This window comes from Berghia stephanieae, chromosome 4 (genome assembly GCF_034508935.2).
Source record: "Berghia stephanieae isolate SIO BIC M18660-M18661 chromosome 4, UCSD_Bste_1.3, whole genome shotgun sequence".
In the NCBI taxonomy this organism is placed as follows: Eukaryota; Metazoa; Mollusca; class Gastropoda; order Nudibranchia; family Aeolidiidae; genus Berghia; species Berghia stephanieae.
In genome coordinates, this window is record NC_088363.1 from 81,947 (window position 1) to 107,162 (window position 25,216).

Consider the following 25,216-nt stretch of genomic DNA (forward strand, 5'->3'; position numbering starts at 1 on the left):
TGTTGAATCAGCCGGCGGGTTTGTTTGAATAACCCAAATGACTCCCGACTCCAGTAAATGCAAAACACGCAAACACGCTATGGAACATGTAACGTATTGACGCACTGTGTGACGCAAGTTTTCATCCTTTGAATATATATATATATATATATATATATATATATATATATATATATATATATATATATATATATATATATATATATATATATATATTATATTATCAACTTCAACAAACAACAACAGTCAACAAACCAAACACACGTAACACACAGTCCTGACGATGGCTGATTAGGCATGAAACATCGATGTAGGCTGACTCAAACATTGTGGTAAATATTAAAATAATATATATATATATATATATATATATATATATATATATATATATATATATATATATATATATATATTCTTAGTATTGGTCAATGGGTCTTTTAGATAATGACAATGCCTTGCACAGTGTATGCACTCAATATCGTCATGACGTTTAAACAACAACAACTACAAAAACTTCAGCTTTTATATATAGCAATATCCACTAAACGTGCTCAATGCGCTTTACAACGGGTCCCTGACCAACAGCAGCAGGTAACATGTAGAACGAGACATGATGACGCCTGATAGGCGATATTGCAATTTTTTTTTTATAGAGACAACGCTGTTAATAGCCCAAGTATTCATTTACACTCGAGTACGGTGAGAGAATGTGAAGTAAAGAGCCTTTTCCAAGGATTCAACTATGCGCCGAGCGAGGTTCGAACCCAGGACCTTCCATCCGAAAGCGAGTGTCATACCACTAGATCACATAGTCGCACAACAACAATGATGATAGATAGATAGAGCGATAAGGATGTTATGGTATGTGGGAGCGGTTTTCATTCCTGAGTACAAGTACAAGGGGGAATTAGCCCAAATTAGTGTCAGTACTAACTGTAACCAGATGGTGACACGAGAGTAGGGGTGTATTATGTAGCACGTGAAACAAACAATCAAACAACAACAACGTCTCTCTCTCTCTCTCTCTCTCTCTCTCTCTCTCTCTCTCTCTCTCTCTCTCTCTCTCTCTCTCTCTCTCTCTCTCTCTCTCTCTCTCTCTCTCTACAAACAATCAAAAACAACAGCGACGCCTCTCTCTCTCTCTCTCTCTCTCTCTCTCTCTCTCTCTCTCTATCTATCTATCTATCTATCTATCTATCTATCTATCTATCTATCTATCTATCTATCTCTCTCTCTCTCTCTCTCTATCTATCTATCTATCTATCTATCTATCTATCTATCTATCTATCTATCTATCTGAGGCTGCACCACAATGTCTTTGTTGTGACGATCGCCACAAAAACACTACAATATCAAGTTAATTGGAAACACTAAGCTAATAAATAATAAATCGTTTTCACCAATTTCCCTCAGTTAAATAATGTAACTAAATTGCGCTAAATATATCTTTTTTTAATCTAGTCCAGAGAAAATGTAGAAAGCGATTTTTTATTCCTTGTTTTTCCAAGGGCCGAAGTGGCCGAGTGGTTAAAGCATTGCACTGTGACCCGGAAGGTCCCGGGTTCGAGTCCAACTTCAAGGCACTTTCTGTTCTTTCCTTGGACAAGATTCTTAACCCCCAATTTGCTCACTTGGACAATATGGGTGATTCCTGTTGACATCAGACATTTTGTTTGATGAATTACCTATATTCATATAATAATAATATATCTTTATTATTGTCCCTAAAAAAATTGGCAATTTGTCATTTGGTTACACATTTATAACAATACAATATTGACATAGACACACTCACACAAGTTGCACACTAGTAACATAGTAGTTATCGTTTAAATTTTGTTTTTTAAAGTCCTTCATGGAATGCCTAGACGACGATATCTTATGATGCCGTGGCGGAAGGGCATAATTTTTTTTTTAATTTAATTAATTTATTATTTTTCAAATAGAAAACACCATTTTACTTCCAGAAAACACCATTTTACTTCCAGAAAACACCATTTTACTTCCAGAAAACACCATTTTACTTCCAGAAAACACCATTTTACTTCCAGAAAACACCATTTTACTTCCAGAAAACACCATTTTACTTCCAAATCTAAATTTCAAACTGGACTTACCTTTCGGACTCGGAGTAAGGGACGACCCTCTCTGGATTTAGCAAGACGGGAGGTCCCGTGTGTATGTAGGATGGCAATATGCCGGCAAGTCTGGGGATGGGAACAAAGAGAGAGAGAAACACAAACATGTAGATTATAAGCAGATCGAGACTGACAATGAATATTAAATGTATAAAGAAACAAGACAAAATACACGAATAAATGAATAGATGATAGAGAAATAAATAAATATATATTCATAAAAATCACCACCCATCCGCGTTAACAAAAAAAAATAATTAAAATTGAGCTTTATATAGCGCAATATCCACTACATGTGCTCAAAGCGCTTTACAAGGGGTCCCTGGTCAACAGCAACATTTAACATGTAGGACGACGGGACATGACGCCTGTTAGGCGATATTACAATTTTTCGGACAAAGACAACGCTGTTAACGGCCAAGTACTCATTTTACACCTGAGTACGGTGAGAGAATGTGAGTAAAGAGCCTTTTCCAAGGACTCAACTATGCGCCAAGCGAGGCCCGAACTCAGGGACTTCCGATCCGAAAGCGAGTATCATACCACTAGACCACAGAGCCACACTTGATTTTTCGATACTCAGTAAGCATGGCACTAGATAGAATAAAACTGGTAAACGCTTTTTTTTAAAAAAACAGTTCTCGCCACCTTAAACGTTTATAGTCTTGTTAATACAGTTTATTGAGAATTACTCATAAACGCGGATGGCAAAAAACAACAAGAAAATCGCGAGTGACGTCAACTTCATTCTATCTATAGTCTGGTTAATACAGTTTATTGATAATTACTCATAAACGCGGATGGCAAAAAAAATATAAATAAATAAATTAAAAAAAAACAATCACAAAGACCTGAGTGACGTCATCTTCGTTCTATCTAATTACTTTTGATTACAATTCAATAACCGTGTCAGATGATGATGATGATGATGATGCCAGCAGCTCTGATAACAATCACACGCTCAATCAATGAACACAGGCGACATTGTACGTACAAAAATACGAGGACATGACACTCCTGGAATGACAGCTGCCACTTCGTACCAGATCAACTCTGGTCTCGGAATATGGCTATCGCGCCCAACAGAGAGAATGAAGTTGACGTCACTTGGGTCTTTGTTATTGTTTTTTTTTTTTTTTTTTTTTTTTGTTTGTTTGTTTTTTGGGGGTTTTTTTTGCCATCCGCGTTTATGAGTAATTCTCACTTAACGGTATTAACCAGACTATAAAAGTTCATGGTTACACAGAGTTTTTGTGTGTTGGTCCGCTATACTTCCGTACAGCGACAAAACCCCGTATAATGGCAAAACCTGATTTTACAGGAGAGCCGAAAAACTGTTCAAAATTCATCTCAACTTTCTACGGTAACCATACACCTTATATATACAAATTTGATATCAATCGAAAGGTCTTCTTTTACTCTATCGTTATTGAACAATTATAATGAAAAATATTGATCGTGACTATGCGAAAAGTTGCAAAAACTGTTATACGGGGTTTTGTCATTGTATTGGAGAGCAGTAAACACCGTATCTCAGTTTATACGGTGTTTTATCGCTGCATCGCAATGCACCCAACACCGTATGTCACATTATACTGTGTTTTATCGTTGCATCATAATGCATCCAATACCGTATGTTAGAATATACGAGGTTCTGTGGTTGTATCGTGAGACGTATGATACCGTATCTCATAAGGACTGTCATGAGCTTTTCAATTGAACTTCTTCTCCGATTCAAACTTTTAGGTCGGCAAGGTAAAATGTGACCTATTGCCTTAATACAGTATGTCGAGACGGTTCAGATGATAAAAATAGCATTTTTAGACAGAAAAATGACACTTGTGACAACATTTTTATATTTTAAAAAGAAGAAATTTAAACATAAACAAAAGGTTAAAAAATTAAAATTTCCTATTTTGTTTGCTTTACCATTCAATTTACTTTTGTCATCTGATTTTCCCCGACATAATACTGTTTTTGAGGCGATGGGTAATCGGAAATTCAAAGCAAAAGAAACTTGAAAATTTACATATCGCAATATCCACTAATGGTGCTCAAAGCGCTTTCGAAGGGGTTCCTCGCCAACAGCAGCACACAACATGTAGGACAAGACATGACGCCTGTTAGGCGATAATACAATTGTTTTCGACAGAGAAAACGCAGGTAACGGCCAGGTGCTCCTTTTACACCTGAGCACGATGGGATAATGAGAGTAAAGAGCCTTTTCCAATGACTAAACTATGCGCTGCTCAGAGTGGGACATGAATGCTGGACTTTCCGATCCGAAGTCGAGTGTCATATCACAAGACCCGATTGATAGCCACAGAAATAAAAAAAATATCTTGACAAGTGTCTGGGACATACTTAAATTAATCTAAAGAACAAACTAGGAACAAAATAATATATTAAAAGTATCAACTATTTTATTCACTAATGGCTAACAAAGGAATGAACCAAGAAAATGATGGTGATGATAGTGATGATGATGATAATGATGATGACGATGAAGATGATAATGAGGATGAAGATGATAATAATGATGATGATGATGAGGGTGATAATAATAATAATAATAATGATGATGATGATGATGATGATGATGATGATGATGATGATGATGATGATGATGATGTGATGATGATGATGATGATAAAGATGATGGCGATGATGATACTGATGATGATGTCTCAATTAGGAACCAACAATTATTATTATCAATACTTGAGAAAAAAAAGTTAGTAATCTGTATTTATCGTAAGGTCTAGGGACGAATCGTCGATAGGCAGCTCTTGCCAGAATGTGCGTATGTTGACCGGCATCAGTGGTACCAGTTTTGTTATAATGTCCATTTTTTATCTGGTCTAATGCCACGTGGTTTTGTTCTAGTACTTTGTTCCGTGGTCAATGTGAAATGTTTTCTTATGAATTCGAACTCTTTTTCGTCTTCACCATACCATGACTTGTAGAACATGGAGTTTGATCCCCGTTTAAATGAAATAGTCGATAAATCCGCAAGGTAAGGTCTGTCCGTAGCTTTTTTAAGTTTATACTGGCTTGTTCCAGATTGCCAGTGAACAAATCGATCGTGATTCATAACTAAAGTCTCACATCCAGCATTTTTTGCGCAACTAATGAAATCATTAAAATCAAATACTTTGCCCATTTTTTTCATTTCCCTCTCTATTGAGTGATGGACAGAATCTGCTGACATGAATGTGTGTCCTGGTTCAAAGTAACGTAACACAATTTCATCAGTATTTATAAGGTGGTCGGAATTGACTGCAGCAGCAAGCACGGTGATTAGAGTCCAATTCTTATTCTGACCACTGCAGTTGTCTAGCCAGAAAACCACCTTTTTAGCATCCCTCTTTTTTTTTTTTAGAAACTCCCAAAACGCCGATGCGATGTCTTCATCCCTTCGTCCACTTATCCCTTCATGCCACAAGCAAACTGCATTAATTCTATTTGCCCCTGGAACTGTCTTGCTTTCACCCACGTAAGCGAATGTTTCATTCATGGCTGATATTCTCCTTGTGAACAGCCTACTTTTATACTGATCCAAACGTGGGAGCATTATTATCTTTTGAAGGTCAGCTGACACAATTATCTCGGATTCTTTCTTTTTTTTCCTCTGCATCGGCCCTATAATAAAGCCTTGCTTGGGCTGATCTTTCAATATGTTTTTTTAAGTTTTATGCATTCCGCGCATTCGTTATTTTCCACCGTGCAGCTGAGTTTATGAATGTTTCCTTTTGCGCATTCTTCGCATTCTTCACCACCTAATAACGCAAAAGAGATGTTCATTTCCTTGAGCACACTGCGGTATAGCTCATATGTTATCTTCCTGAGTCTTGCACTATGAGCCGTTTTTACAAAGTTTTGATGCATATCCACAATGGTCACATCAGAAGGAATATAGCGCCGATTTGGTGCGTGCTCTCTCCGATAATGGGGAACCGCCGGATTGTATTTTTCAATATGTTGCACGATGATTGCGTGGTCAACTTTATGCGTAGGAATGTGATGGCCACGTTGGTCCTTAGGGCTTTCCTGGACGCTTTGTTTGTCTTCTTTGACAGATTTAAAACACTCAGTGATGATACTGTCGTTTTTAGGTTTGAAACCTAACGTGGTTAAGAAAAATGTTTTACAGACTTTATCATATAACCCGTCTGGTTTCCTAAGATTGTAGCTAAATGTTGCTTTTTTTTCGGGAGCACTATCAATAAATCGCTCAATTATTTCGAAATCAATTGGTGATTCGCAACCATTACCGAAAGACGTCGTAGGATCCAATGCTAACGAAGGCATTACACTGGTGGTGGTAGTTACAAATGTATTAAATGTTGTGGTGGTCACTGCGGGCATGGTGAAGGTGGTGGTCGTTGAAGGCATGATGGAGTTGGTGGAGGTCACCGAGGGCATGGTAGTGTTGGTGGTGGTCATTGCAGGACTGGTGAAGACAGTGGTGGTCAGTGAAGGCATGATGGAGTTGGTGGTGGTCACTACAGGCATGGTGGTGGTCACTGTGGACATAGTGAAGATTGTGGTGGCCACTGAAGGCATGATGGAGATAGTAGTGGACACTGCTGGCATTGGGGAGTAGTTAATGGTCACTGAAGGCATGGTGGAGTTGTTAATTGTTACTGAGGGCATGATAGAGTTGATGCTGGCCACTGAATGCATGGTGGAGTTGTTAATGGTCACTGCGGGCATGGTGCTGGTCACTGAAGGCATGGTGGAGATGGTGCTGGTCACTGAAGGCATGGTAGAGTTGATGCTGGTCACTGAAGGCATGGTAGAGTTGATGCTGGCCACTGAACTCATGGCGGAGTTGTTAATGGTCACTGCGGGCATGGTGCTGGTCACTGAAGGCATGGTGGAGATGGTGCTGGTCACTGAAGGCATGGTAGAGTTGATGCTGGTCACTGAAGGCATGGTAGAGTTGGTGGTGGTGACCGAAGGCATGGTGGAGTTGTTAACGGTCTCTGCGGGCATGGTACTGGTCACTGAAGGCATGGTGGAGATGGTGGTGGTCACTGAAGGCATGGTGGATATGGTGGTGGTCACTGAAGACATTGTGGAGTTGTTAATGGTCACTGCGGGCATGGTGGAGATGGTGCTGGTCACTGAAGGCATGGTGGAAATGGTGTTGGTCACTGAAGACATTGTGGAGTTGTTAATGGTCACTGCGGGCATGGTGGAGTTGTTAATGGTCACTGCGGGCATGGTGGAGATGGTGCTGGTCACTGAAGGCATGGTGGAAATGGTGGTGGTCACTGAAGGCATGGTGAAGATGGTGCTGGTCACTGAAGGCATGGTAGAGTTGATGCTGGCCACTGAAGGCATGGTAGAGTTGGTGGTGGTGACCGAAGGCATGGTGGAGTTGTTAACGGTCACTGCGGGCATGGTACTGGTCACTGACGGCATGGTGGAGATGGTGCTGGTCACTGAAGGCATGGTGGAGATGGTGGTGGTCACTGAAGGCATGGTGGTCACTGAAGGCATGGTGGTTATGGTGGTGGTCACTGAAGACATGGTGGAGTTGTTAATGGTCACTGCGGGCATGGTGGAGATGGCGCTGGTCATTGCAGGCATGGTGGAATTGTTAACGGTCACTGAAGGCATGGTGGAATTGTTAATGGTCACTGCGGGCAACGTGATAGTTGTGGTGGTCACTGAAGGCATGGCACAGTTGGTGATTGACACTGCGAGCATGGTGAATGTTCTGGTGGTCACTGAATGTATGTTGGTGTTGGTGGTGGCCACTGTGGGCATGGTGGTGTTGCTGGTTGTCATTGCAGGTATATATTAAAACACGGTTTATAAATAAAACAAAAGTGTCGAATGCAATATCTCCAACAAAAGGCAACGATACGAATGGCAAATTGTAGGTAGTAGGTAGTAGGTATTAATTTCTTCCCTATTACATAGGCTAGCAGCTAATAATCAGATTGATTATAAACACCCCTACCTTTTCCTCTTCACCCTTTCTTCCCTCTCTCCTTCAAGTTCTCCCATACTACCCCCTCCTCCTGTCCCCTTCTCCCATATCCCCCTCCTCCTGTCCCCTCCTACCATACCCCCCTCCTCTTGTCCCCTTCTCCCATACCCCCTCCTCTTGTCCCCTTCTCCCATACCCCCTCCTCTTGTCCCCTTCTCCCATACCCCCTCCTCTTGTCCCCTTCTCCCATACCCCCTCCTCCTGTCCCCTTCTCCTTCATAACCCCTCTAATCTCCCCTTCCCAAATACACGTGTCCTTATTTTTCTTGGTACAGTATCCCCACCTATATCAACAACATGGAAAGAAACAGCCCGTTATCTCGCTAGAGATTTTTGTCACACCACATTTTTTAAATGTTAACACCTTTAAAATTTGAAGTGGTTTAGTTCAATTTCTAGAAAGATCAACCATTCATTTGTATCAAACAATCGAGCTGCATTTAAACGACTAATATTGTATTATGACACTCTGTCAAGACGCTGCAACGGTCATATGTCAAAAAATGACACGGGACCTATGTCATCCATTTCCTGCTCCTCTAATTTTGTGATCGATTAAAGATCAATCCACCCCAAACTTTATTATACGGTACAACACGGCCTGTCGTACAACGACAAAACCCCGTATAACCCCATTATACTGGGTTTTGTCATTGCATTTAGGCAATACAACGACAGAACCCCGTATAACACGACATACGGGGTTTTGTCGCTGCATCAGCTGATAGAAATGGCAACATACGGTGTTTTACATTTTTAAAACTTTTTTATTTTTAAGAATTGACTTTTAATATTTTGTGAGTAGATGCAGGGTGTCATTCTGATTACATTGATATAAAAATGTCTGTTTGACCCAATTTCGAAGATACGGGGTTTTGTCGCTGTACGGCAGTATACTTCCGGATGACAATGTTGTGAGCTTCTTAGCCATGCGCATACTATCTATAAACACTCTGATAACCACGCCTCTCGGACAGTCGTCATAATGTAAACCATGGCACCATGGTAGTGATTGGTAAACATAGCGAACTACATATTATGTTCTACTATCGACGGAAAATGTCGAAGTAAAATACCGACCGTTTACCATTTGATGAATAAAACCAGCACAGAAAACAATGTGTAAACTTAATCGTTTATATAACTACAGAGAAAATCGTGTGGTAACTTGTAACAACTTGTAACCCATCTGGCGGTATAAAAACAATAAATAACAACGATCAGAGAGAGGTCGATTTCATTCACGTAATTGTTTATAAACAAACAACTATGTTTGTCCGAGCACGTGTGAAGGTGTGTCACAAATTCCATGCTTTGTGATTGGTCAAAATTCTAATGGTTACTTAACCAACCAAACAAACAATTAACGACTTGCTTTTTGACCATCAACACCATCGTCTTCATCATCATATCATCATCATCTTCATCATCTTCATCGTCATCATGATGAAATATAAGTGTGCGTGTGCTATAGATAGTATGCACTTGGCTAAGAGGCTCATAACATTGCCATCCGGAAGTATAACGGACCAACACACAAAACTATGTGTATCCATGAACGTTTATAGATAGTTCGAAGATGACGTCACTCAGGTCTTTGTTATTGTTTTTTGCCATCCGCGTTTATGAGTAATGCTCACTGAACTGGATTAACCTGACTTTTAACGTTCATGGATACACACAGTTTTGTGCGTTGGTCCGTTATACTTCCGGGTGGCAATGTTGTGAACTTATTAGCCAAGCGCATACTGTCTATAGAAAACTTTTAAAACGCGTTCAGATTAGACTCAGATTGAGACCTCCTACACAGTGTCAGTGTAAACAGGAATCAATCCCATCAGGGAAATTTTGTATACTCCAAAAAAAAAAAAAAAACAATAAGCTGGAAATTCCAAAATACAATGTGTGTGTGTGTGTGTGTGTGTGTGTGTGTGTGTGTGTGTGTGTGTGTGTGAGGGGGTGGGGGGGGGCGCTCACCACCATCACCACAACCAGCATCAATACATCCCACCAAGCGCCACATCAAATCGATATCCAATACTATACAGACGTCCTGGTGAGGGCTGCTAAATTACTATGTGTATGTGTGTGTGTGTGTGTGAATGTGTGTGTGTGGGGGGGGGGGGGTAGGCAGGGGGGGGGGAGACTAAATAATTTGTGAGTCAACCAATTCACATGATGAAATTAACCACCAGTATAATACTTTTGACCAATCAAAACGCAGGGTTTGTGACACACCCTCATGTCCCCGCGAGGACAAATACAGCTGGTTGTTTACAAACAATAGATAGCATGCGCTTGGCTTGGAACTCACAACATTGCCATCCGGACGTATAACGGACCAACACACAAAACTGTGTGTAATCTTGGTCGTTTATAGATGGTATCCGCTTGGCTAAGAAGCTCATAACATTGCCATCCGGAAGTATAACGGACCAACACATAAAACGGTGTGTATCCATGAACGTTTATAGTCGGGTTAATACAGTTCAGTGAGCATTACTCATAAACGCGGATGGCAAAAAACAATAACAAAGACCTGTGTGACGTCATCTGCATACTATCTATAGTTTGGTTAATATAGATAGAATGCGCTTGGCCAAGGAGTTCACAACATTGCCATCCGGAAGTATAACGGACCAACACACAAACTCTGTGTAACCATGAACTTTTATAGTCTGGTTAATACAGTTTAGTGAGAACAACTCACAAACGCGGATGGCAAAAACAATAACAAAGGCCTGAGTGACGTCATCTGCATACTATCTATAGTTTAGTGAGAATTACTCATAAACGGGGGATGACAAAAAGCAATAACAAAGACCTGAGTGACGTCAACTTCATACTATCTGGGGTTTTCCGACCACGAGTTGTATGATTAGTTCCCAATGGATTCTCTCAATCAGAGTCGAGAAGGAACAAAATTGCAGTCACTCGGCTCTTTGCTTATGTTTGTAGACGTTATCATATTTGGTGATTAGTTCTTTACTTAATGATATTAATCAGACTATGAACGTTAAAGGTTACACATTGCTTTCTGTGGTGGCTCTAATGGGCATGATCTATAGATAGTATGCAGATGACGTCACTCAGGCCTTTGTTATTGTTTTTGCCATCCGTGTTTGTGAGTTGTTCTCACTAAACTGTATTAACCAGACTATAAAAGTTCATGGTTACACAGAGTTTGTGTGTTGGTCCATTATACTTCCGGATGGCAATGTTGTGAACTCCTTGGCTAAGCGCATTCTATCTATATTCCCTTTCCATGTGCTCGAGATCATTGGTCACATTGCAAAGCGTGCTCAAAACGACCCCCATAGTGAAAAGTACTCACATCTTTTGAAATATCTTACATTACGATTGGTCATTTTGTTGAGCTTGACAGACGGGTATGTTTACAAATTGCATAAACAAAGCAGTGTGTTTACATTTGTTAAGATATATCCAATCGTTGGACGTCATTAAATCATGTGATTCATCACTCGGTTGGACGAAAACATGAATATAGATCGCTCCCATGAACATTTTATTTAAAACGCATACCATCGGTGGTAGCCGCGTGTAGGTTCTTTGCAGTGTTGGGTTATTTGATCGCTTTTACTCGATCGACGATCGAGCGCCAAGCCACGAGTCAGTGCTCGATCTCAATGCCGGAAGAGCGAGTTAGTAAAACGATTACTCGATCGTAAAACGATCAGGCGGTTGTGAGCTTGAGACGATCTTGACACGTGAGACGAGCTTGAGACGATCAGGATTCGAGCGAGCGGAGGGGTAACGAGTGTTTCGAATCATTTCAAATTCAAACGATCACAGTTTGCCATCCGATACCAATCGCCAATGTTTGCACACGGTAGTCTGTGGTTCTTCCACAGCCCTCACTCCTTGTCAGATGTTAGTGTGTCTGGGTGGCAGTGGCAGGGAAATTCGTATAGGTGTATCACGCGTGTGTGACAAGACTTCATTAAACCTACTAAAGTTTGACTATCACACACACACACACACATACACACACACACACACACACACACACACACACTAAGGCTATTTCTATGACACACACGCATCCCTCTATCAATGAACACTCCTACAGTAGTGCGGCTATGTGGTCTAGTCATGACGTAACTATAGGTAGTACTCTAGTCGACCATGGGTCTCGTGCACTATAATGGTCTAGTGGTATGACACCCGCTTTGGGATCGGAAAGTCCTGGGTTCGAGCCTCGCGCTCGGTGCATAGTTGAGTCTTTGGACAAGGCTTTTTACTCACATTCTCTCACCGTACTCAGGTGTAAAATGAGTACCTGGCCGTTAACAGCGTTGTCTTTGTCTGAAAAATTGTAATATCGCCTAACAGGCGGCATGTCCCGTCCTACATATCAAATGTTGCTGTTGACCGGGGACCCCTTTACAAAGCGCTTTGATCACATTTAGTGGATATTGTAAAGCTCAATTTTTTAAAGTAAAACATTAGCTTTGAATATGGAATGTTTCAATTTTAGATGCCTGTGTATTCTTTGTTAGTTCCCATCAACATCATCATCATCATCATCATCATCAGGGGCAGCGGTACGGTCTTTGGTTGGCACCCGAAAGGTACCGAGTTCGATCACCCGCCGCTGAGTGGTCTTGAGCAAGTCACCTTGCCCTAACTAAATTTGCGGCGCTGCACTGCGGCTATCGCTTGGGTTATTCCAGTCTTCCCTTAGAATAGACCCAAAAGACGAATCTCCCCTATGGGATGAATAAAGGGAATTATGTTTAATTTATTTATCATCACCATCATATCAGCGGGATCATCATCATCACCACCACCCTAATAATAATGGATAAAATAAATATCAACACATTTCAATGTAATAATCAATCTAAAATCAATCAGTGCTCCTAAAAGACCCTTTGATTTCTTTGTCTAATTCGTTCCATACTTTTGGAGTCCCGACAAAGAAAGATTTTCAGCTAACTATAGTTTATATATGGGAATATTAATCAGTCGTTTATATTGGAATCGGAGTTGTCTAGCAGGTGTATTAGTTCAAAGCGCATTTCCAAGGATTTACCATGCTCAATGAACTTCACAATATTTTATTTAATTTATTCCTCCGGCACGCCATATCGACCAGACATCCATTTCGTACAGTAGGTACCGATCGCTGTTTGGAGTCTTTTTGTATTAAAGCTCTTTACAATACCCGTCATTGCTTATAAGATAAGAATACATTCACACCTGAGTCAAGTGCCTGACACACGGACTTAACGTCTGGATCACAATTTTCAACAATCACTGTCACTCATCCGGCCATTGATAAGGCTTGATTTTGTGACAAGAGACACCGTACCACTGAGCGACCGAACAAATAATCACCATCTGCGCCATCGTCATCATCATCATCATCATTATCATCATCCTCATCACAGCCGTAACAGCCAGCAAAACCACAATCATCATCTTCGGGTCCGGTCTATCCGTGTGGGGGGTGGGGGTGGAACCTGCTAAAGTATTTCATTTTTTAAACAGAAACACGATAATCATCATCATCATCATCATCGTCATCCATTGTCGTCGGCATCGTTATCATCGTGTCCGGGCAATCCGTGTGTGTCTGGGTGTGGAACCTGCTAAATATTATTATTATCTACCTACCTAATAAAAACACACCATTCTTGTTCATTTATTTTTCAAATAATGAAATGAAAGGCACGACCTTTCCCGCACACACAAGAGGCGATGACGACCAGTGACAAATTATGGGAGGTGGGGGCGGCCGACAACTTTTGGCGCGACATAAATATGAAATGTTAAGGTGACAGCGGGATGATGGTGGTGGGAGGGGGGGGGGGGGGGGTCTCAACCCTTCACCATCAACAACTGTTTGATGGCGTGTGTGTGTGTGTGTGTGTGTGTGTGTGTGTGTGTGTATGTGTGTGTGATGCGACGAACGATCATAATCAAGGCTGCCAGACAGCCAGATTTCTTCTTGCCCAAGTAGTCAAATAGACCCCAAATAGCCAAACACCACAAGCATTCTGACTCCCTTGAAAAACTCATTTGTTTTGATTAACAAAACAATCGACTACAGTTGGATAAACTTATCTTTTCATTTTTTTAAAATAAAATATTTTTTTTTAAATGAATAATAATAGAAAAGCGTTTCTTAGTAACCAATTTTGAACTTGGCCATCTGGCAGCCCCCATCATAACCAGCTGCAGTCAAGCCAGCCACAGACATAAGAGAGGGAGGGGTATGTGAAGTTTCCTGTGGCAAACGAGTTGCTCGTGTTTTTTTTTTCAAACGAATCACTGCTCGATGACGTCACTGACTCGAAACCCGCCCGAAACCGACTCGATTTTAGAGGACTCGATCGAAAACCCGCTCGATTTGATCGTTTCAAACTCGACCCAGCACTGGTTCTTTGCTAAGCACTCACTCCCTTTGTTTATATTCGGACGACTATCAGATGGGCGTGGTTGTGTTCCCGTCCACGAGGTGTCTATATAATATCTATTATTGTCCGCTCACGTGTCGTCAGAGCCCGGGTTTTCCCCGAGGTTTGTTTTATGCTGGGTGACAGCAGGTGTTGTTCGTTAGTCTTGTCATCAGCCATGCAAAGTTAAATAATCCAATTTCAAACACACTGATTATGATACGATAGCTCTTCACACACACACACACCCACACACCCACACACACACACACACACACACACACATTTATGATGACGACGATGGTGACAACGACGACAAGAAGAAGAAGAAGAAGAAGAAGAAGAAGAAGAAGAAGAAGAAGAAGAAGAAGAAGAAGAAGAAGAAGAAGAAGAAGAAGAAGAAGAAGAAGAAGAAGAAGAAGAAGAAGAAGAAGAAGAAAGAAAAAGAAGAAGGAAAGAAGAAGAAGAAGAAGAAGAAGAAGAAGAAGAAGAAGAAGAAGAAGAAGAAGAAGAAGAAGAAGAAGAAGAAGAAGAAGAAGAAGAAGAAGAAAAATAAGAAGAACAAGAAGAACATGAAGAACAAGAACAAGAACAAAAACAACAACAACAATAACAACAACAACAACAACAATAATCATCACCATCCCATAGTTTGATCCCACTTACCCCTCTCTCATTATGGCCGGGGGTGCAATCAGCTTGCCCTCCTTGATGGCGTTGATCAGGGTGGGGGACCAGGGGTAAACAGACATCTGCTGTCGAAGGCCGGGGTCCTCCCAGCCCGATGGCGAGGAGGAACCGAGGGACTCCGTCGGGGTCTCCGTGTTCCGTCCAGTACTGCTGTTGCTGCTGACCGAGCTGCAACTGCTGCCGCTACCGTTCTTGATGCCTCCTCCTCCATTGCTGGAACTTGCTGTGCCGTTGTTGTTGTTGTTGTTGTTGTTGTTGTTATTAATGTTATTATTGTTGTTGTTGTTGGAGGAGGAGGAAGTAGCCGCCGGTTCGCCGCCCAATCCCCCTTCGTGCTTGGCCCGTTTTGTCTCTAAAATTTCTACACTCTGAAATAGACCCAAAAAAAAGAAGAATTATATAAATAAATAATAAATAAATAAATAAATAAATAAATAAATAAATAAATAAATAAATAAATAAATAAATAAATAAATAAGACAGACAGGCAGGCAGGCAGACAGACAGATAGATGTTGAGCTTGAATATATGAATGAATAAATTTCACGCATTTCATTTGAATCACCATACTCAAAGCGCTTAATACATCTAGCAGGCCATAATAATATTATGGATCTGACTTTCAATACCATACAGTACACTCTGACATTTCGAACGAACCCCCGGACACAAAACCTAACTAATCAAAGACTGGGAACAACGTCACACGATGCGTAATTTGCGTAATTAGTGTTAGCATTGGTTGATAATAAATTTATCTATTATTTATCGACTCATTTGTTTATGTGTTGTTCACTGTTTTGTTAATAAATGCGGTTGTCCGTTTATATATTTACATGTTTGCTTATAAATAGTTCGAAGATGACGTCACTCAGGCCTTTGTTATTGTTTTTTTGCCATCCGCGTTTATGAGTAATTCTCACTAAACCGTATTAGCCTGTCTATAAACGTTCATCTTTACACACAATTTTGTGTGTTGGTCCTTTACACTTCCGGATGGCAATGTTATGAGCTTCTTAGCCAAGCGCATACTATCTATATGTTGTTTATGTATTTGTTTGTCTACTTATTTATTTATATGTCTATATTTCTATGTGGAGGTTTTTGTCACAGCACGATTATGTAGCAGCAGCATCGTTGTTGTTGTTGTTAGAGCTGTTAAGACAGTGAGTGATAAGCCGTGGGCAGACAGGTACTAGATAGATAGAAAAACGTAGCAGCGCTATCTGGATTGCCAACTTGGTGTTTTTAATGTCAAATTCCAAAAACTTGACACTTTTGAATATGATTGGCAATTTCAAAATCCCTTGTTATTTCCTAAAAAATTAGTAGTTTTTTTTTTGTTTTTTGTTTTTTTTTTTTTAAATAAAGGAATTTTTAAAAAAACTATAATTAGATTAAATATGGTAGGCTAATTTTGACCACAATTATTTTTTAAGTGTGAATTTTCATAACGCCATGAGATTTAATCATAGCATCGGGATGTTTAAAATTAAAACTATTTCTACTTTTCTTGAACATCTTCGGCGTAATAAAAAATGATACTTGGAATAATGTTTCCTTGTTTTTGTTTTTTCCCAGATCATTCGGAATTAAATTGTTTTGTTTTTTTGTTTGTTTGTCTGATATCTTTTGTTATTTGTTTGTTAGTTTTTGCTTTTTTTTTTTGTTTTTTTTTTTTTTCTTTTTCTTTTTTTTTTGTTGACTTATATTATTGGGGGGGGGGGGGGGGGGGGGGGGGGGGTGTTAGTTTTTTTGTTTGGTTATTCTTTCTTTCTTTCTTTTTTATTTTTTTTTTTTTCCTTTTCATTTTTCATTTTGTTCTAAATGAATCTGGCAACCACAGCTAAGTAGCTGTATGCCGATGACAATATCCACTAAAGGTGCTCAAAGCGCTTTACAAGGGATCCCTGGCCAACAGCGACACATAACATGTAGGACGAGACATGACGCCTGTCGGTCGTTATTACAAATTTTTGGGACAGAAACAACGCTGTTAACTGCCAGGTACTCATTTTACACCTGAGTACGGTGAGAGAATGTGAGTAAAGAGCCTTCTCCAGGGACTCAACTATGCGCCGAGCGAGGCTCGAACCCAGGACCTTCCGATCCGAAAGCGAGTGTCATACCACTAGACCACATAGCCGCTCATCATAACGTGGGGATTTAGATGCTGGAAATTGAATTTATAGTAGTAGTTCCTTAGGTAGAAACCTACATGACCACCTACCTATCTATCTGTCTGTCTGTTTATCTTTTGTCTGCCTTTCTATCCATCTGCCTTTCTTTCTTTCTTTCTTTCTTTTTTTCTTTCTTTCTTTCCATCCATCCATCCATCCATCAATCTATCTATCTATCTATCTATTCTATATATTCATCTATCTATCTATTCATCTATTCATCTATCTATCTATTCTATCTATTCATCTCTCTCTCTCTCTCTCTCTCTCTCTCTCTCTCTCTCTCTCTATCTATCTATCTATCTATCTATCTATCTATCTGTCTTTCAATTCATAGATTATCATGCTATCTATTTACAAAAAGCTTTACCTTTCAAGAGCACACACACACACACACACATACACTTTAATGATTACCAAGTGCAACATGTCATGTCGTGCCCCGACCCCAACCTCTCTCTCTCTCTCTCTCTCTCTCTCTCTCTCTCTCTCTCTCTCTCTCTCTCTCTCTCTCTCTCTCTCTCTCTCTCTCTCTCTCTCTTCCCCCCCCCCCCCATAATACACGCACCTGCCCTGAAATTCCAAGCATACAGTCAAATTCGACCTTTAATGTTTGCCGCAGGGTTAAACAAGCCGTTGAAATTTTAATGCTTTAACCGACTTCCATGCAAGTGCGGCTATGTGGTCTAGTGGTATGACACTCGCTTTCGGATCGGAAGGTCCTGGGTTCGAGCCTCGCTCGGCGCATAGTTGAGTCCTTGGAAAAGACTCTTTACTCACATTCTCTCACCGTACTCAGGTGTAAAATGAGTACCTGGCCGTTAACAGCGTTGTCTTTGTCCGAAAAATTGTAATATCGCCTAACAGGCGTCATGTCTCGTCCTACATGTTAAATGTTGCTGTTGTCCAGGGACCCCTTGTAAAGCGCATTGAGCACGTTAAGTGGATATTGCGCTATATAAATGCTCATTAAAAAAAAAAAGTACAGGACTATTATGTAAAGACCAGAGCTGCCATCTTGAGTTTTCAAAAATTCGTAGTTTCCAAGGGAAAAAAAAGAAGAAGAAGAAAAATTCACTTTAAATAGCTTTACAAATAAACAATTTGCCCTCAGCGTGTCCAAAAAACGCTCCAAAGTCCTGAATATAGATAGTATGCGCTTGGCTGAGAAACTCATAACATTGCCGTCCGGAAGTATAATGAACCAACACACAAAACTATGTGTAACCATGAACGTTTATAGTCTGGTTCATACAGTTTAGTGAGACGTACTCATAAACGTGGATGGCAAGAAACAATAACAAAGACCAGAGTGACGTCACCTTCGTTCTATCTATAGGTTCTAAGAAGCTAGACTTTCCTTTCTAACAAGATTTATTGAGTCAAAGAGACCTATATGCAGCTCTGTAGCTGCTGGAGTCAAAAATTCGTATTTCTACGCATGTTTTCGTAGTCCTAGGCAGGTCTGCTATAGATAGAATGCGCTTGGCCAAGGAGTTCACAACATTGACATCCAGAAGTATAACAGACCAACACACAAACTCTGTGTAACCATGATCTTCTATAGATAGTATGCAGATGACGTCACTCATGCCTTTGTTATTGTTTTTGCCATCCGCGTTTGTGAGTTGTTCTCACTAAACTGTATTAACCAGAATATAAAAGTTCATGGTTACACAGAGTTTGTGTGTTGGTCCGTTATACTTCCGGATGGCAATGTTGTGAACTCCTTAGCCAAGCGCATTCTATCTCTAGTCTGGTTAATACAGTTTAGTGAGAACAACTCACAAACGCGGATGGCAAAAACAATAACAAAAGCCTGAGTGACGTCATCTTCGAACTATCTATAGCAGCCCGTGATGTCGAGATATACACCTGGTCTTTCCAAGAGATCCTTAGAAAAGCAATGCAAAATTTCCCACGTCAGAACTTTACAGACAAAACTGCTGCGCTCTGAAAAAAAAAACATTTTACAAAAACCAACAAAACTTTAGCCGAAAAATTCGTCCTTCAAATATCGATATCATTTTGTGAAGAAAAAAAACAACAACTCATAAACCCGGGACTTGGAGGATTCTTTTGACAAGATGAGGGTCATTTCAATCGACCGAAATGTGAAGGACGAGTTTTCTGACCAAAATTTTAAGTATGTGTTATTCCAGAGTACGGCAGCTAACTGGCCGAGTAGTTTGTTTTGGGTTGTTTTTTTCTTTTGTTTGTTGTTTTGTTTTTGTTTTTTTCGTTCTTTGTTTTTTGTTGGTTTTTAAAAAAATGTTTCTTAATTTTTTTTAAAAATTTATTTATTTATTTATTTTGGGGGGGGGGGGGGGGTGGCTGGGTCTGGGTCTGGTCAAAATTGAAGGTAGACAATGTGTTTTGTCACCCTATGACTATACTGCAAGTATTTTTAAAGGGCATGTTTTTGTCGACCACAGCAATCCACGCAGTTGGCAAAAATAATTAAATGTCAAGGATATTTACTTGTTGCCCCCTCTCCCATTCCCTGTTCCTCGTCAAATAACAATATAATACTGAACATCTGGGTTGAACACGACAATAAAAGAAGTCAGTCAGTCAGACAGTTTTGTGAAACGGGAACATAATATTTGAAATGGTGTTTCATTGGCTGTTGAACATAATATAAAAAATGTGTCGAAAACGACGACGATGATGATGATGATGGTGGTGCAGAAGAAGAAGAAGAAGAAGAAGAAGAAGAAAAGAAGAAGAAGAAGAGAGAAGAAGAAGAAGAAGAAGAAGGAAGAAGAAGAAGAAGAAGAAGAAGAAGAAGAAGAAGAAGAAGAAGAAGAAGAAGAAGAAAGGAGAAGGAGGAGGAGGAAGAAGAGGAAGAAGAAGAAAATGAAGAAGAAAAGGAAGAAGAAGAAAATGAAGAAGAAGGAGAAGAAGAAGAAGAAGAAGAAGAAGAAGAAGAAGAAGAAGAAGAAGAAGAAGAAGAAGAAGAAGAAGAAGAAGAAGAAGAAGAAGAAGAAGAAGAAGAAGAAGAAGAAGAAGAAGAAGAAGAAGAAGAATAACAACAACAACAACAACAACAACAACAACAACAACAACAACAACAACAACAACAACAACAACAACAACAACAACAACAACAACTACAACAACAACGAGAATATTATGCTGTATTAATTATTAGGCATAACTTAATCGTCTTATCAGCTCGTTACCCTCTCCCTACGCCCCCCCCCCCCCCCCACCCCTACCCCACTACCAGCCACTACCGCCCTAATTCTAAGATGATGAAAAAAAAAAAAATTAAAAAATTTTTAATCCAAAAATCTTCCCATCTCATTACTTGAATGGGTAAGAGGAATTCATAAAATTCTGGAAGAATGTAGTCAGCAGCAGGTAAGTATTGCAAGCGAGCAATGGGGCAAGCAGGTAAGGCCGTCAACCCCCCCCCCCCCCCCCCCCCCCCCCCCCCCCCCCCGCCATTTTACCTGGTTTTGTCAGGGCTGCTTACTTCCAACAATTAAACATTCGTCAGTTTTAGCAAGTTAAAAATTACAATCGCTATAGTTCACTTTAAACATCACAGAATTTACTCGGAGAAATATTAAATAAAATTTCAAAAGTCTTTAAAATTATGTAGTCTGGGATCAACTTTCATTTTCAATGAATGAATGAATGAATGAATTAATGAATGAATGAATGAATTTATTTAGCGCCTGGATCCACAATGTGCTCAGAGGCGCTTTACAATGCAAATAAAACACAACAATAAATTGATAACTTGAGCATAAAATCTATCATATTGGAATAGCATTAATCAATTTGTAATTTAATTACCACGCACTGTGCTACAAGATGAAAATTTAGGATATCTATAACATGTAGGCCTAATGGAAATGTTAAACAGCAAATGATTTTCTAAAGAGATGTGTTTTTAAGTTTCTTTTTAAAGTTTTCAAATGTCGGACATTTTTTGAGGGATGAAGGCAGTTGGTTCCATAAGACGGGTGCGACTGGCTAAAAGATCTCTCATCATCATCATCATAATTATTATTATCATCATCATAATTATTATCATCATCATTATCATGGTGGTTGTAGTAGTTGTGGTAGTGATGATGATGTGGTGGTGGTGGTGGTGGTTGTAGTAGTAATGATAATGATAATGATGAGAAGGTGGTGGTTGAAGTAGTAGTGTCAGTGATGATGATGTGGTGGTGGTGGTGATTGTAGTAGTAGTAGTCGTGATGAAGATGCGGTGGTGGTGGTTGTAGTGTGTGTGTGTGTGTGTGTGTGTGTGTGTGTGTATGTTTGAGAGAGAGAGAGAGAGAGAGAGAGAGTGAGTGCGAAAAGTGCATGTAGTGAAAAGTAGAGCAACATGAAATTTGAAAAACTAACGAGGCTAAAGTTTGAGGTCAAAGTAATTGTGATTAGGTATTATTGTCAAGTGCAGAAAGGTGATCATGAAAATCAATTCAGTGAGCGCAATTCATTGATTTGTGTGTGTGTGTGTGTGTGTTTTAAGAGGGAGAGGGAGAGGGAGAGGGGAGAGAGAGGGAGAGAAAGAAAGAAAGAAAGAGAGAGAGAGAGAGAGAGAGGGAGAGAAAGAAAGAGAGAGGGAGAGAAAGAAAGAGAGAGAAAGAAAGAGAGAGAGATAAAAGAGAGAGAGAGACAGAGATAGAGAGAGAAAGAGAGAGAGACAAAGAGAGAGAGAGAGAAAGAGAGAGAGACAAAGAGAGAGAGAGAGAGAAAGAGAGAGAGAGAAAGAGAAGAGAGAGAGAGAGAGAGAAAGAGAGAGAAGAGAGAGAGAGAGAGAAGAGAGAAGAGAGAGAGAAGAGAGAGAGAAGAGAGAGAAGAGAGAGAGAAGAGAAGAAAGAGAGAAGAGAGAGAGAGAGAAGAGAGAAGAAAGAGAGAGAGAGAGAGAGAGAAAGAGAGAGAGAGAGAGAGAGAGAGAGAGAAGAGAGAAGAGAGAGAAGAGAAGAGAGAGAGAGAAAGAGAGAGAGAAAGAGAGAGAGAGAGAGAGAGAGGAGAGAGAGAGACAGAGAGAGAGAAGAGAGAGAGAGAGAGAGAGAGAGAGAGAGAGAGAGAGAGAGAGAGAGAGAGAGAGAGAGAAACTACAAATTTTTGAATTTTCAAGTCGGCATGTCTGTGTAACAAAAATAGCGTACGGCCCCATATGCAGACCTGCCAACCCTTGATATTCCAAAAGTGGAATCAGAACGTCAAAAAATAGGAATTTGAGACAAAAAAATAGGAACTTCTTAACAAGTGATAGTCCTGTATCGAAACGACGACCAACTATCCCACCAAATACATAACAGACAATATTCCGGCACAGATGGCAAAACTACACATCACGTGTATTAGGTGATGGAATGGGGAGGGGGGAACGGAGTTCAATTAATTTTCCTACTTAGCCCCTTTTGGCAATCACTTTCTTTTTTAATTCACTTTTTACCCCCCCCCCCCCCCCCCCCTTCACCCTTCTCCCCTCTCCGTCCATTTTTTTTTCTTCTTCTTACCATCATCATCATTATTATTTTTGAAAATGGGAATTTTAGACACAATGCCGGAATTGTAGAAAAGGAAGAGTGATTCCAAAATGGTTGGCAGGTATGCATATGCATGCTGCATGTCTGTTTGACGATCAGTCCCCTGTCTATGGACGTTACTGATTGCTGCCAAGGCAATATTATGTACTTATAAGATGTCCACGGACGCCGAGTGCGTGACTAGCTTCCAGTCCTCTCCCTCTTGGAGTCTACAATGGTTAAGGAGGTCAAAGTCATAGGAAGGGGTCAATGTCTTTCCGTGACACATTATGTTATACCATCGTCTACTAAGAGGTCGCTGTATTATTCCCATTGGACACATGATAATAATATGTGTGCATCATGGATTTGGTTTAACCAGGACACGCCAAGTATTATTACTGAATATGATAAGGATTACATAGCGGCTATTTGTCCTGATATGTATGGAATGACGGACGGACAGACAGACAGACAGACAGATAGATAGATAGATGGAAAGGATGAAAGGATGGATGTATGAATAAATGGATGGATAGAGAGATAGACAGACAGAGAAAGGGGGACCGTTAAATAAGAGTCAATGAGTAAACCGGTGACTGTCAGCTTCAGGCGTGTGTGCATTTGCTTTTTAAGTCTATTACTATTGTGTCCCGTCCTGAGGTGGTTTACCGACTTGACATTGAACACCCACACAGGGAAGGAGCCCCGAAGTTTCATGTCTCCATCAATTTAGTCTCCGGTTATATGACGACAACCATGTTCATCGATTTCCAGATCCTAGAAAACAACCATAAATACAGGACTCGACTCGTCATAAATAACTCCATTGTTGCGATTTATTTATGTTTTTCCGTTGTACCTTCTTCCAATCACTCGAGCCTAATCCCCCCCCCCCCCCCCCCCCCCCCCACACACACACACAAACCCACCGCTATGCCCTTCTCTTCTCTCTATTTCACTCCATAGTTTGCGTTAGTCAGCGGTTATTTCCATTACAACAGTAGACCTGTAAATTCTCAGTCAATTAACTGAAATCAGTCAATTCGTCAAATTCAAATATTTTTAAAAAGGGAAGAAAGAAATGAATAAAGAAAGAATTCATGAATCGTAGTCGATTGACTGTAAAGTTAGCTAGGAATGTTCCACAGCCCCACACATAGCTCATGGGCCGTTTATATTAATGATGGATATATATTGCCAAGGCTAAGCGACGCTTTTTAGAATTGCCGTGTCTGAACACACCCAGTGTATTTTCACACAGCCTTCGTGAAATTATTTTTTCACTTTCGAAACCTGTCGTAGCCAATTTTAACTGAGCCGCCGAGCGATAAATTTCACTGTTTCTTCTAAGCCAAAATTGACCACATTTACTTGAAGGACAGGAAAAGTATGAGAAAGAAAAATTCGAAACACCGGAAGTTCGTTATGTAGACACCTTCAAATCGAAAGTTAAATGATTGCTACAAGCACATCTCGATTACCTCATGTTGTAAACAAACTGGTTGACCGTTTCTAAGTTTCTTCACTGATCGGGTACCTAATTACAAGGAACAATGGTAAGTAGCCTAACTAATTCCTCGCAATTTAGTTTTCTGCCATTGATTTGCTCAAGTGAGCTTGCTGTTTACCTTTCATTTTGATTCTTTGGATTTTACCGCTACGACGAATTACGAACCGAAGAGTTTCAGTTTCAATCAATTTTTATACAGCTCATTTACAGGTCTACAACAGTAATTGAGCCTATAATAATACATTACCAAACCTGCCGGTACGCAAAGTCTGTAAATACTGATTAAATCTCTATAGAAGTGGTGGGTCGGTGATTTGGCATCTCTCCACCATGGCCTTCAGTAGGGAAAAAGGGGGGGGGGGGGGGGGGAGAGAGAGAGAGAGAGAGAGAGAAGAAGAAGAAGAAGAAGAAGAAGAAGAAGAAGAAGAAGAAGAAGAAGAAGAAGAAGAAGAAGAAGAAGAAGAAGAAGAAGAAGAAGAAGAAGAGGAAGAAGAAGAAGAAGCGGAGGAGGATGAGGAAGAAAAGTAGGAGGAGGAAGAGAGGAGGAAGATGATGGAAAGTAGGAGGAAGAAGAAGAAGAGGAGTGAAAGAGATGCGATAGAAATCTTGGCAGATGGTCGTCGACGACGACGACAAGACGAGTCTGAGATCCAATTGACGTAAGAAGACGTTTTCACCTTCCCGTCTTCTGGATGGGCCCATAAATCATCCCCGATCTCTCTCCTGAACGTGGCAGAAAGGAAGTCACTATCCAAGATTTGTGGTGGA

At 40.3% G+C, this 25,216-nt stretch overlaps 2 protein-coding genes across 2 annotated transcripts in view; both read right to left on the minus strand.

Moving 5' to 3' along the window:
* Positions 1-1,906: 1,906 nt before the first annotated feature.
* LOC144969874 (ski oncogene-like) overlaps positions 1,907-25,216 on the minus strand; it is a 178,856-nt gene continuing 155,546 nt past the window's right edge. Inside the window, exons 2-3 of the mRNA XM_078908911.1 lie at positions 15,231-15,622; positions 1,907-2,207 (exon numbers count right to left, since the gene is read on the minus strand). Coding sequence (XP_078765037.1) covers positions 2,114-2,207; positions 15,231-15,622 — 486 coding nt within the window. The 3' untranslated portion in view covers positions 1,907-2,113. The remainder of the gene's footprint in view (positions 2,208-15,230; positions 15,623-25,216) is intronic.
* On the minus strand, positions 5,643-8,159 carry LOC144971900 (uncharacterized). Its single transcript, XM_078912971.1, has one exon. It carries the CDS (start codon positions 7,935-7,937, stop codon positions 5,811-5,813), a length of 2,127 nt encoding a protein of 708 aa, XP_078769097.1. The 5' UTR covers positions 7,938-8,159; the 3' UTR covers positions 5,643-5,810.